Source organism: Dama dama, chromosome 9 (assembly GCF_033118175.1).
Source record: "Dama dama isolate Ldn47 chromosome 9, ASM3311817v1, whole genome shotgun sequence".
Taxonomy (NCBI): domain Eukaryota; kingdom Metazoa; phylum Chordata; class Mammalia; order Artiodactyla; family Cervidae; genus Dama; species Dama dama.
In genome coordinates, this window is record NC_083689.1 from 95,160,961 (window position 1) to 95,175,287 (window position 14,327).

General features: G+C 38.1%; 1 protein-coding gene across 12 annotated transcripts in view; it reads right to left on the reverse strand.

Moving 5' to 3' along the window:
• Positions 1-14,327, reverse strand: part of MCTP1 (multiple C2 and transmembrane domain containing 1) — a 556,529-nt gene that overhangs the window by 235,909 nt on the left and 306,293 nt on the right. For all 12 annotated transcript variants that reach the window (XR_009694230.1, XM_061152022.1, XM_061152019.1 and 9 more), the window contains exons 4-5: positions 7,517-7,596; positions 2,772-2,877 (exon numbers count right to left, since the gene is read on the reverse strand). Coding sequence is in view for 11 of the 12 variants with exons in the window: in XM_061152022.1 (XP_061008005.1) it covers positions 2,772-2,877; positions 7,517-7,596 (186 nt within the window). In the remaining variant the exon portion in view is untranslated. The remainder of the gene's footprint in view (positions 1-2,771; positions 2,878-7,516; positions 7,597-14,327) is intronic.

Below are 14,327 nucleotides of genomic sequence, written 5' to 3' on the forward strand. Positions count from 1 at the left end.
TGAAATATACTTGGCAATAAAAGATTTCTTCCAAAAAAACTAAGTTAGCCAAAGAGATCTGAATCAAGAAAATGACATGAAGATTTCAGGAAGAATTCTTCATGTTAAGGACGAATGTGGCTAGACAGATACAGTAAGGAGAAAGGAAAATGAAGAAAAGATAATTAACAATTCTGATGTGTTAACAGTTTCGTGTATCCTACCCGTTTCCTTTCCTATTCATGTTTGATAAACCACTGATGATAAGTAACCAGGCACTGTCATATTTGAAACTGATTTTTCCTAATTAGAAAGAAATGGTGCCTAAATATGTTTGAGCAGCAATGAAGATGGAAGGATTTTTGCAAGAATTGTTGAAGAAAAACTAATTTCTGGAATGATTCTAACTGTGCTATATTTCTGAATAATTTAGAACAATTCAGCTGCTTCATCATAAAGTCTCTTGATAATAATTTCACCCCTTAAACCCTCAGTCTGATGTTAGAATATTTAATAAATATTCTTTTAACGTTAAAAAATTAGCAGACCCTTCATCATGAAGTCACCTGAATAACTAAAACAGTTGTATATATTTGGATCCTCAGTAATATTGCCAGTTTGGATGTTCTGGGGACACCTAAGATCTCAGGCACTCAGGTATTTTCATTTATGAAGTGTTTTCCTTCATTAAAGTAACAGCATCACCAAACAAGAATATTCTATCACCAAGTTTTGTTGATTTCACCTCTGATAGATAAACTGTTTCATTTCCTTCCATCTCTATGTCAGACAACTCTAATCCAAATCTCCATCATCTCCCACCAAAATTTTCAAAACAGTTTCCTAGTTGGTCTCTAAATATCCATTCTTACTCTTTCATCTGTTTTCTACAGTGTAGCTACACAACAAAAGGCAAATACAATTATGCCACTTCCCCTTTATAGACTTTTCAACGGCTCTCCATTGCTCTTTGGGGAAAGACCACGAACTTTAATGTGGTCAACAGTCCTTATGCAGTCTGGGTGCCTCCTTTTCACTGTCATCATGCACTAAGATCTCCCACAGTCTGCTTCCACCCTTCTCTAAGCTCCAACACTTTTTCAATTCTTGGAGTGCAGCTTGGTTTCCCCAGCTATAGAGCCTTTGCCTGTGCTATTTCTTCTGCTGGAAATACCTCCTCTGGTTTTTGCTCGTTTGTTTGTTTTTTGCTTTTATCAACTCCTACTCACAGTTCAGACCTCATGTCTCATTTGACTTGCCATTTCCTTTTCCAAGAGATCTTTCCAACCCAGGGATTGAACCTGCGTCTCCTGCATTGGCAGGCAGATTCTTTACTACTGAGCCAGCAGGGAAGCTCAAGGGTCTAGCATAGGATTTAGCTCTTAGTAGGTTCCTGATGAATACCAGGTTAATTTGAATAAAAGAATAAATGAATATTTATACTTTATTCCTGTGTATGGACTAGCCAGGTAGGATATACTCCTTGGATTATACTGGGTGAAATATTATATTCTGGATTGGTGACTTTCAAAATGATGAGCTTTTATTTCTAACCGTTCTCTGTGAAAAAACGTCACCTACACTTTCATTTGCCCACATGAGACTATGCCTATGAACCTACATGCATTCTTTCACCATGCTAAGTTCTCAATGTAACTATTATTAGATAGCACTTGTTCAAAAAGAAAATTTTCTTCCTCAATGAATAAAGTATAGAGACTTAAACCATACTTAACAGATATTATATATGAATAGGTGTGCTCATTGTTTAATTTTTAGAAAGGATAGAGAAAAGTACACTGGAAAAGGTGAGTTTTTCAATGAGTTTAAAGTGCTTCCTCATCTGAAACTGTAACTCACTATATTTTTTTTACAATCTAGGGGAAAATGCCAATTATATTAATACCTTTCCAGCAGAAAACATATACCAACTTTAATCATGCAATATTTTAAGACAGAAATACACACATTGCTGAAAAAGAGTGTTTAAATTTGCCTAAAAATTATTAAATATGTCTACTCTTAAAATGTGTTGCAATCAGAATTAATGAGAGTAGCTCTTAGTACATGAAAGTACCCTGAGTCTAATAAATAATCTTTGGTAAATTGCGGCAGAAAGTGTACTGGCAAGCGTATCGAGGCAGGTCAAACCTGCATATATGGTTTTTTTTTTACCATCACTTCAACAGTACTGGAGTAGTTAGCTTTTCTGTATCCCTTGTCAGTTTCTCATCGCAGCATGGTGTGCAAGGAAGTATAGACAGCCAAGGCTAGAAAATTGGTACTGCCAATATTGGAAGCCCATCAAGAAGATGAAAAGTACTCACGGATCATTCATCAAACGAATACCAGAAAGCAGAAATTCTATTGTAATTTCACCTCATTTTCTTTGTTATGGTACATTTGACAGTACAATCAAAACAGTAGGGTCTGGATATCTCTAGGTGGAATTCAAAATATTCAGTTCACCAGTAAATATAATCCCTGAGTGAATACCACTGTTCGCTACAATATAACATGTCTGAAATTGGAAAATAAAATTGTGATAAAAGATGCAAATGTGTCTCTTATTTACAGTAAGAGGTCCTGACCTGGAGAACAGAATAAGAAATTTGAATTCAAAAGACACGATACACCTAGACTGCTGATACACAAGATACTCATAGAAACAAAGAAAAGGCCAGACTTTCTTATGCTGCTTCTCTTTAATATTACCTCTGTGTTCAGAGAGGCTTGCAACATTCACACAAGGGGGGGCAAGAAAGCTACAACCAGACTCTGTGGGAACTTACCACATGTTCTCCTTCTTTAGGGGTAAGGACGACTGAGAGCAAAATGATTCCAAGATCATGGTCAGGATAATGGGGATCTTTCAGTGTTAAGGTCACATCCGTGGGCCTATGATATAAAATGTTAAGATATTGAGCATGAGAGAAACCAGCAGCAAAATGCAATCTACTGAATGAAAAAGGATAGTTGCAAATGATAACATCCAATAAGGGTTTAATACCCAAAATGCATAAGGAACTCATACAATTCAATATCAAAAAACCCCAAGCAATTGGATTTAAAAATGGGCAGAAGACCTAAATAGACATGTTTGCAAGAAGGGACATGCACATGGCCAATAGACATATAAAACAATGCTCAAAAATCACTAATTAGGGAAATACAAATCAAAACCACAATGAGATATCACCTCACACCTGTCAGAATGACAATTACCAAAGAAGCAACAAATAAATGTTGGTGAGATTGTAGAGAAAAAGAAACACTTGTACATTGTTAGTGGAAATTTAAATTGGTGAGGCCACTATGGAAAATGGTATGGAGATTCCACAAATAATTAAAAATAGAACCAGCAGATGATCAAGCAGTTCCACTCCTGCCTGGGTATCTATCCAGAGAAAACAAAAATACTAATTGGAAGAGATACACGCACTCCTATGTTTATTGCAGCATTGTTTACAATAGCCAAGGTATGGAAGCAACCAAAGTCTCCACCAACAGATCAATGGATAAACAAGATGTGGTATGCATATACAAAGGAATATTACTCAGCCATAAAAATAACAAAATCTTGCCATTTGCAACAATATGGATGGACTTGGAAGGTATTATAAGTGAAATAAGTCACAGAAAGACAAATACTATATGATTTCAGTTATATGCTGAATCTAAAACAAAACCAAACAAATGAACAAAACAAAACAGAAACACAGATACACAGAACAAACGGTTGCCAGAAGGGAGGGAGAAGGAGAACAGATCAAATAGATAAGGGGATTAAGATACATAAACTTCCAGTCATTAAATAAATACATGGGGATGTAATGTACAGCATAGAAAATATACTCAACAATGCTGTAATAACTTTGCATGATGAGAGATGGTTACTAAGTTTATTGGAATCGTTTTGTAATGCCTCTAAATGTCAAAACACAATGTTGTATACCTGAAACCCATATTGTATGTCAACTATGCTTCAATTAAAAATATATATATAATATTAAAAAGGTTATAAACAGGCATTAAATGAATAAGCCAAAGTATATCAACAATTTATTATTTTTAAGAAGAAAAGTAATTTTGCCTTCCTTTAATTTCCTGGTATAGTTTTTGTTGTTATTAAAATACCATCAACATATTAGGTTATGCAATAAAATCATGGGCCAAATGGATAACTGGATTCACACACCTAAGTTTCAGTCCTTCATGGGGTTCCAGAAGGTCATGGAGTTACTGGAAAGGCCAAGAAAGTACAAGAAGGAAGCACTGAGAAGCCTGTAAGGTACGTCTCTGTGAGCTCTTAAACACACAGAAAACAATAGCAGCTATTTCTACAAATTGGAGTCCAACAACTAAATGAGGGCCGTTTATTGACCTCTACCTTCCTTTTAGTTCCTTGGAATTATTTTTTAAACCAGCAGTATGATTTTTTAAAATTTATTTTTAACTGAAGGATAACTGCTTTACAAGTTGTGTTGGTTTCTGCCATACAACAACGTGAATCAGCTCTAAGTATGTGTATATTCCCTCCCTTTTGAGCCTTTGCCCATCCCCCACCCACCCCACCCTTCTAGGTAGAGTATAATTAAACAGATGAGTGGGAGAAGAGGAAAATATAACATATAATTTGCCCAATATACATTATAAACACTTTAAAACAATGAATAGTGGTGGTTTAGTCGCTAAGTTGCGTCTGACCCTTGTGATCCCATGGTCTGTGGCCACCAGGCTCCTCTGTCCATGGGATGCTCCAGGCAAGAATACTGGTTGGGGTGCCATTTCCTTCTCCAGGGGATCTTCCCGACCCAGGGATCGAACCCAGGTCTCCTGCACTGCAGGCAGATCGTTTACCGACTGAGCTACTAATATTTAAAATAATGCTTCTATTTTTGGCTATTTAAACCCATGTCTAAATACTGTTTAGGTTCAGAAATTCAAGGAAACCAACACTTAAAAGACGTGATCAGTACTCAGAAGGCTTCAGAATTAGAAAAGTATCTCTGAGGAAGAGATTATGAACTACTCAATATTACCCACAATAACTTTTGGAAAATAATGCAAAATATACCTTCAACTGACAATGTATAGGTAATACCTTGTTTCCATATTTTAATTAATACTGAAAAAAAGGGGTTCATGTCCTCCATAAACCTAAGTGAACGTAGAACATATAGCATCAAACTTGAATCTTGAAATGCTGGCAAATTAGGAATGTTCCTTTGGTTGTTCAATCATTTATTCATTTAACTCACAAAATAGGAAATGAACACTGTACTAGGTTCTGGGTAAAAATCAGCGGTCAAGACCAAATATAAGACACTTGTCTTCATGGAGCTTAAGTTTTAGTGAATGATACAGCCAGATTCTAGTCTTGGGGAAAGGACTTGATGGGAAAGGTGGTCCAAATAAAAACTTCCAATCCTGGGTGCACTTCAGAATCAACTAGGAAGGTTTTAAAAAGAGCACGATCCTGACCTCTACCCATGATGGCTCTGGTTCTGGAGATCCAGCCTGGGGGCTGGAAATCTATATATTTACAAAGGTCCCCAAGTAATTTGGGGGAACCACAGCTACTTTCCAATGCTAAGATTTTACAATCCTAGGATACCCTTTCACATGACTCAATTCACCGATTCAAGGAATGATGCTACGAGAAATCTGGATGGTTTTTTGATGGTAGAGGTTTTACCTGAAGCATAAGGAACCAAACAAACTGATAATACACATGAATTATAAGAGCTGTGATGCAAATTGTTCCAATATTAATTAAATCATTATGGTTTGAGAGCAACAACTTGATCCTTTTAACAAATGCACATTCATTATATTATATATGTGTATAATACATATTTGTACATACACACATATTACATACACATATGTATACACACATGTCTTTACATGGGGTTACAATTTTATTTGGATCATTTTCCTATAATAATGATGACATTAAAAAATTAACAGCAAAACCTTAATTACATTTCTATAATGATTACATGATAAAGATTTAAGAATATTTGCAATTGCTTTACGATGATTATTGTTTTCTTCAAAAACAATACCTTAACGCATTATATAGCAGACTAAGTATTTATATGGCTGCTATTGCTATCCATCTGTCTATACCCAGAAGCTGCTGATTTCTATACACAGAATGCAATGGCATACATGAATAATTTTTTTAAAGTGGCAACTTAATGTTTAAGTGGTTGGGAGGGAAGGGAATAGTCCACTAAATTCATAAAATAATGAATGTGGCAAAGTAAACATCAGATGCTTATGTAGAATCTTTGAATTTTTTTAACCATCCCCATTTTTTTCCAGTTAAAATATTTTTCAGCAATAGTTTATATTTAACAGCAAAAAAGAGAAATTTGTGCTTTATGTTTAAGCTTAGTAATTTGCAGATCCTTATTCAGGGTCCAAGGAGAAAATAACTGTGGCCTTCAGAGAGGAGCAGCACCGCCCATTCCAGCTGGAGGTGTTTCATGATAATGGACCATATACAGCACCATTGAGGACAGCCATGGGGAGGTGGGGAGCCAGCCATCACCCTGAGTAACTTGAGTAACGGCCTGCGCTAGATTCTGGGGTGGAATGAAGGACATGTAGGAAGTAAGGAAAAAGCTGCTCTTTCGTCCAGTGTGAGGCCAAATGACATTGGAAGACCAATTAACTGCCATCAAGCTCAGACTGTAACATATAAGGGTTCTACTACTTATATTTCATCTACATGTAAAGTATAAAGTCGTGATCTGGCCCACTGCTCTGCTTTCCACTGTTCCTGCTACATGATATATAATACGATCATCTAAAACATCTCTTTAAAACCACTGAAGATGAGTTCACAGCTTCCTTTGCAACCCATTTCAACACTGCTTTAGACCTTTGAAAGTCCACTTTTTCTTGTGTGGTAATGGTTTAGTAGCTAAATCATGTCCGATTCTTGAGACACCACGGGCTGTAGCCCCCAAGCTCCTCTGTCCGTGGGAGTCTCCAGGCAAGACACTGGAGTGGGTTGCCATTTCCTTCTCCAGGAGATCTTCCCAACCCAGGAATCGAACCCAGGTCTCCTGCACTGCAGGCAGATGTTTTACCGACGGAGCTAGTACCCGTGGTGTATTAATCAATACCAATGATGTGTTAATCAGTGTCAAATGGTGGCTTCGTTCTTAAATTAATGATCATGGTTAACATGTATAATCTTCATGCCTCACTACAACCACGCCAGCAATGTGAGAGTGAAGAATGTGTCAGTCTAGATTCCTGGCTCTTGGCACAGTCCGGAAAACAAAGTAGGTGTCTTAAGGATTTTTCTCCTGAACAGTTGTTATCAATGAGATAGTGCGGGAAGATGCTATTATTTCCACTGAGTAAGTGAGAAAGATATTGACAAAAGCTGGCTAGTATGAAGGCTAACAACCATAATTGACAGAACAGCAACAAGAACCCAGATCTGTTGACATTTTCTGTTGCAAAGGTCTAGCTTCACAACAAGGTATAGTGATCACAACAGTCCAAAAGTTACCTGTTTAACTCCAATTGTGTGAGATCCAGAAAGGCTGAGCCCATAAAGTCATCCTGCAGTCCAAAGTCATAGTCAAACACCTACAGAGCCAAAGACATAGACACTATTATGAACAATTCTGATATAAACCTTAAATGAAAACATCATTATAAAATACTGGTTTTCTGTGTCACCAGAGTCAATATAATTTCCTCAGATTTATTTTTAAGATTTTATTTGTTTTTATGTTTTGAAATGCTAGGGTCTCACAAAACGTTCAAAGAGAATTACATTTAATTTTGTAACTAAATTATTTGATTTAAAATAAAATAGAGGTTTACAGAAGATGAATAACAAAATCAAATAAAATATAGTAAATTGTCAAAAATGTGGGAACCACAGGCTAAGGAAATTTACCCTTCAATATAGAAGCTGTATTAGTCTTACTGAAAGGTAAACTGAATTGGTATGAAATTCAACAAATATGTCTTCCATAATGGGCTGTAGGTGATAAAGACAGGGCTCCAATTTCTGTATTTTTTTCAGGTCATTGAAGACATCCTCTGACATTCTAAGACAACATTGTTTTAAACATGCACAATAAGTAAATAGTAAGATATTATGACTATAGCATTTTATAAGTTATACTATGCATATTAAAAAGCAGAAACATTACTTTGCCAACAAAGGTCTGTCTAGTCAAGGCTATGGTTTTTCCAGTAGTCATGTATGGATGTGAGAGATGGACTATAAAGAAAGCTGAGTGCTGAAGAACTGGTGCTTTTGAACTGTGGTGTTGGAGAAGACTCTTGAGAGTCCCTTGGACTGCAAGGAGATCCAACCAGTCCATCCTAAAGGAGATCAGTCCTGAATATTCATTGGAAGGACTGATGTTGAAGCTGAAACTCCAACACTTTGGCCACCTGATGCGAAGAACTGACTGATTTGAAAAGATCCTGATGCTGGGGAAGCTTGAAGGCGGGAGGATAAGAGGATGACAGAGGATAAGATGGCTGGATGGCATCACTGACTCAATGGACATGAATTTAAATAATCTCCAGGAGTTGGCGATGGACAGGGAGGCCAGACATGCTGCAGTCCATGAGGTCGCAAAGAGTCGGACACGACTGAGCGACTGAACTGAACTGAATGCTGAGATTAAGTTTTTATTGTCACAAGCAATTATTCAGGGATAATATTAATGTAACTAATAACAACAAATAGAAAAAGAAAAGGATGTATTTCTTCTGTCAAAATCATGTGTCTCTTTTGTGCCTTTCATGGTTCATGTTCATACTATGACGAACAAGACAAGCAATGTGCTTAACCTTCTGGATCCTACATTCCACAGCTGGGAGAGACAATAAAAACCCAAATAGATATGTAGAGTTCTGCGAGGAGCACCATGGAGACAAAAGTGTAAGGAAGTGTGTTGGGAGCTGATATTTTATATTGGTGTCTAGGAAGGCCTCTTGCAGGAAGCAAATTTGTGTAGAGCCTGCAATGATGAGAAGGATTAGGCCACTAGAATGGGAAGAGCAGTCCAGGTGAAGGAAAGAGCGAGTGATTAGCATGTTCAAGAATCAGCCAGTAGCCAGCGTGGCTGGAGCAAGCTGAGAAAGATGGAGACTGGAGGGAAGAGCGGGGGAGAATGCAGAGCTAGATGAGACGGGGCCATTTCCAAAGAATTCTAAGTAATTCTTTTAAATGAGAGTTGGCTAATTTCCATCCGTTTAAACTTTTTCTTGGGCTTCCCTGGTGGCTCAGATGGTAAAGAATCTGCCCGCAATGCAGGAGACCCAGGTTTGATCCCTGGCTGGGGAAGATCCCCTGGAGGAGGAAATGGCAACCCACTCCAGTATTCTTGCCTGGAGAATCCCATGGACAGGGGAGCTTGGCAGGCTACAGTCCATGGGATTGCAGAGAGTCGGGCATGACTGAGCAACTAACACACACAAACATTTTCTTACTCACGGAATTCCTCAGCCAACATCGATTAAATACTTCTTATGTGCCAGACAATGTGCTAGGCACTTAGTAAACTGTGGTGAAATGTCCATGCTTATAGTTTAGTGAGAGAGATAGATGATATTCAAGGAAGTGCCCAGGTGTTACAATCACAAATTTTAATAACTGTTGTAAAGACAAGAACAGGGTATGAAATAGAAAAAAAGTACATTGGAGATGAGGGAAAGCTTGGGACATGGAAAAAAATGCTACTAGACGAAGTTTAGAGCTCTGTGCCTGACCTTTTCAAATGGAAAATCACTGTATCGCACACTGTACAGAGCATGAACAGGTAAGTCTGCTCTTAAAAGGATAGCCAGACCATCGCACTCTCCAGGCCATGAGAATCCACTGGTCATTGCTGCTCTGCCCAATTCACGACACACTGGCCAGAAAGCTCTAAGCAGAGGGGATAGCATATACAGAAATCCTGCATCAGTTACTTTTTCTTTCCCTCTAGTAATATATGCGTACTGCAATTTAAACAAACTTAATACGTAGAAAACTGATATCTAAACAAAAAATACATACTTTGCATTACAAAGGGATTCTTAAATTGGAAGAGTCACAAGGGATTTATTTAAGTTATAAGTTCCTCTAATGCCTTTTAAATTATTCAATTTATAGTCATTTGATTTACATACAACCTTTCAGGAGTACATTTGTTGTAGAAGGCGCAGCACTCCTGCAATAAATATTCTCCTTGATCAATTACACTTCTGAGCTTTAGTCATCCGCTCAGTGGCATATCTTATGCAACTGACACCTTGGTATGTGCAAACAGCTGCAGCAGTGTATTTTACAGCATAAAATTTACACCAAAATTAGAGAAATCTCTCTTGTGCAATCTCTTCTAATTGTATCAGCCTAAGGATTAAAATCTTGGGGAGACTATGGTGACCTATAACCCATAAGAACACCTGGGGGTACATCTACACATATGATGTGGAAAGCTGTGAATCCAGTGACTTGATCAGTGTAGACAGCTCAGATGGGCGATTCAACATTCAAACCCTGTTTAGTCTTATGGGGAGAGTCTTTTCTACCACCCTAATGCTAGATATTTACATTAGTTCTCAATTCCTATTAATCAGCAAAGGCATTAACATGGGGAAGAATGCAAACACCAGAATCCATTTGTTAATGAAACTGTTAGCAATGAAATTTGCAGCCAAGCTCTATAAAGTATTTGTCAATTTATATGTCAGTTTACTGCTCTAGATGAAATGTCAGAAAATAGAGAGCATAGAAGAGAGATGAAATAGGAAACGTACTCCCACTGCAATAAGTACAGTTAATGATGATTAACGTTTATCCAACATTTACTATATATAAGGCACTGCCTTAAACATATCATATAGATTTTTATTAATAAATTTCACTCTTTTACAACTCAGTGAACAAAGCATTGCTTCCATCTGTCAGATAAGGAATCCAAAGCTTAAAATATTTATTTCACTTGCCCCCAAATTCCAGGACTAGGAAGAAGTCAGAGTCACCTCTTGTAATGGATTTAAGACACAGAACATCTTTAAATTGAACAAACATAATTTGGGAACCCACTCTGGGTAAAGCACTGGGAATTCAAATGTGAACAATTCATAAGGGATATTTGCTTTCACAGACCCTCTGCCCCATGAGTTGGAAACATTATGTAACATCAGGTGGAAGCTGATTGGGACTGAGTAACACCTCTCTTCATTCTCAAGCGAGTCCAGAACAAGAAATGCTTTATTCTGATCAATGAGTTTATTTATCATCTGGATTCAATTGTTTTCTATGGAAACTGGATTAGGAAATGCATCAGTTAAAATGCTTTTGGGTACAAGTAACAGAAAACTCAACTCACACTGGCTTCAATAGGAATGGCAATTTATTAGCTTAAACGAATGAAATGTTCATGGGTAATTATGATTTCAGGGGCATTTATATTTGGGGCTGTTCAAATTATTCATATATTTATTCATTCATTTACTTGAAAAATATTTGATGGACGCCTGCAATGTGCCAAATACTGCTTAAGGCACTAGAAATACAGCAGTGAACAAAATAAAGGGAGGGATCCTTGATATCTGAAGGGATGAAGACAATACAAACATGTTAGGTGGTGGTAAGTGCCACGGAGAAAAATATCAGAGGGAACGGGAGTGATGGGAACTGCTGATGGGAGTGACATAATGGGAATAGGAAATGAAAGGTACTCAGGTCACATAGGTACCCAGGTACCCTTGGCCCAAGATATAAGATGCTACTCATACAAGTATGTCTATGATGCATTTTCACACCTAGGCAGTTTCAAAACAACCATTTCACTATAAAAGAATAATTAAACTTCAAGTCATAAAACTGACATCATAAAATAAATAAAACAAAACCTAACTGTGGCCATTGCAACTAGTTATCTCTAATGGAAAACAGAAGCTATGCTGCTTAATTGCTGGGAGGATGTAAGCAAACACTTCCTCTCTGGGAGCCTCATTTACCTGTAAAATGGAGGTGAGAAGAGTTACTTACAGGGTTATTGAAAGGATTACATGAGACGATGTAGGTCTGGCAATTAGCACAGCGCTCTGTAAATGGTAGTTAGTATTATGATGAAACTGTGACTGCAGATTCCATCTTTCTAAGACTCAGTAACTTCACATGGTCTTTATCCATAAGCTAAAAGCAAGTAAAGCCATGTTTTGCCTTGCTATTTATTTTTTGTCTAAAACAACTGAGATTCTTGATTCATGCTCTTAGGAAATATTTTTGAACCATTCAAGACAAAGCATGTAAGATAATGCAAACATCTAACTCTGAAATAATTTTGTTTGGGTTCTTTACTGTTTATGGTTGTGAAATATTTCCATTCCAACTATTCAGCTGTTTCCATTCAAACATCTAGAAGAGTGTCTCTCTCCTCAAGCAATACATCACAGAAACAGAATCCATTTTGTATCCATACAAAGAAACACATTTTCAGACCCTCTGCTCTATGAGTTGGAAACATTAGGTAATATTAGGTAGAAGCTGCTTGGGGCTGAGTAACACCTCTCTTCATTCTCAAGTGAGTTCAAAATAAGAAATGCTTTATTCTGATCGAGTTTATTTATCTATACATTTTAAATTTATTTACCTATACATTTAAATATTCTGTACAAAGCAATATATTTTCAGAAACAGAAGCTTGGACTCCAACTCAGAGGACCTGAATCAGAACCTTTGTGGGAGAGACGGATCCCTAGATTCTTTAAAATTTTAGGGATAATTCTGATGTACAGTCAGGATTGACAGTCATTGGTATATGACATGACACTCTTTTCAGTCAGTCAGTTCAGTCACTCAGTCATGTCTGACTCTTTGCAACCCCATGAACCACAGCACACCAGGCCTCCCTGTCCATCACCAACTCCCGGAGTTTACTCAAACTCATGTTCACTGAGTCGGTGATGCCATCCAACCATCTCATCCTCTGTCGTCCCCTTCTCCTCCTGCCTTCAACTTTCCCAGCATCAGGGTATTTTCCAATGAGTCAGCTCTCCGCATCAGGTGGCCAAAGTATTGGAGTTTCAGCTTCAACATCAGTCCTTCCAATGAACACCCAGGACTGATCTCCTTTAGGATGGACGGGTTGGATCTCCTTGCAGTCCAAGGGACTCTCAAGAGTCTTCCCCAACACCACAGTTCAAAAGCATCAATTCTTCTGTGCTCAGCTTTCTTTATAGTCCAACTCTCACATCCATACATGACCACTGGAAAAACCATAGCCTTGACTAGACGGACCTTTGTTGGCAAAGTAATGTCTCTTCTTTTTAATATGCTGTCTAGGTTGGTCATAACTTTCGTTCCAAGGAGTAAGCATCTTTTAATTTCAAGGCTGCAGTCACCATCTGCAGTGATTTTGGAGCCCAAAAAAATAAAGTCTGACACTGTTTGCACTGTTTCCCCATCTATTTCCCATGAAGTGATGAGACCAGATGCCATGATCTTAGTTTTCTGAATGTTGAGCTTTAAGCCAACTTTTTCACTCTCCTCTGATCAAGAGGCTCTTTATTTCTTCTTCACTTTCGGCCATAAGGGTGGTGTCATCTGCATATCTGAGGTTATTGATATTTCTCCCGGCAATCTTGATTTGAGCTTGTGCTTCCTCCACCCCAGCTGGTGATTGCAGCCATGAAATTAAAAGACGTTTATTCCTTGGAAGGAAAGTTATGACCAACCTAGACAGCATATTAAAAGGCAGAGACATTACTTTGTCAACAAAGGTCCGTCTAGTCAAAGCTATGGTTTTTCCAGTGGTCATGTGTGGATGTGAGAGTTGGACTATAATAAGCTGAGCACTGAAGAATTGATGCTTTTGAACTGTGGTGTTGGAGAAGACTCTTGAGAATCCCTTGGGCAGTAAGGAGATCCAACCAGTCCATCCTAAAGGAGATCAGTCCTGGGTGTTCATTGGAAGGACTGATGTTGAAGCTGAAAACTCCAATACTTTGGCCACCTGATGCGAAGGGCCGACTCATTGAAAAAGACCCTGATGCTGGGCAAGATTGAAGGCAGGAGGAGAAGGGGACGACAGAGGATGAGATGGTTGGATGGCATCACTGACTCAGTGAACATGAGTTTGAGTAAACTCCGGGAGTTGGTGATGGACAGGGAGGCCTGGCGTGCTGCAATTCATGGGGTCGCAAAGAGTCGGACACGAATGAGACTGGACTGGAACTGAAACGAGATGCCAGCAGTCTGGTGCTTTCCTTATTAACCCTGCTCTCCTTTCTTATCCATTTCCTTCATGGTTACAGGAGCTGTAACTTATTTCCTCTAAACCTCCCTAGGGAAAAAAAAC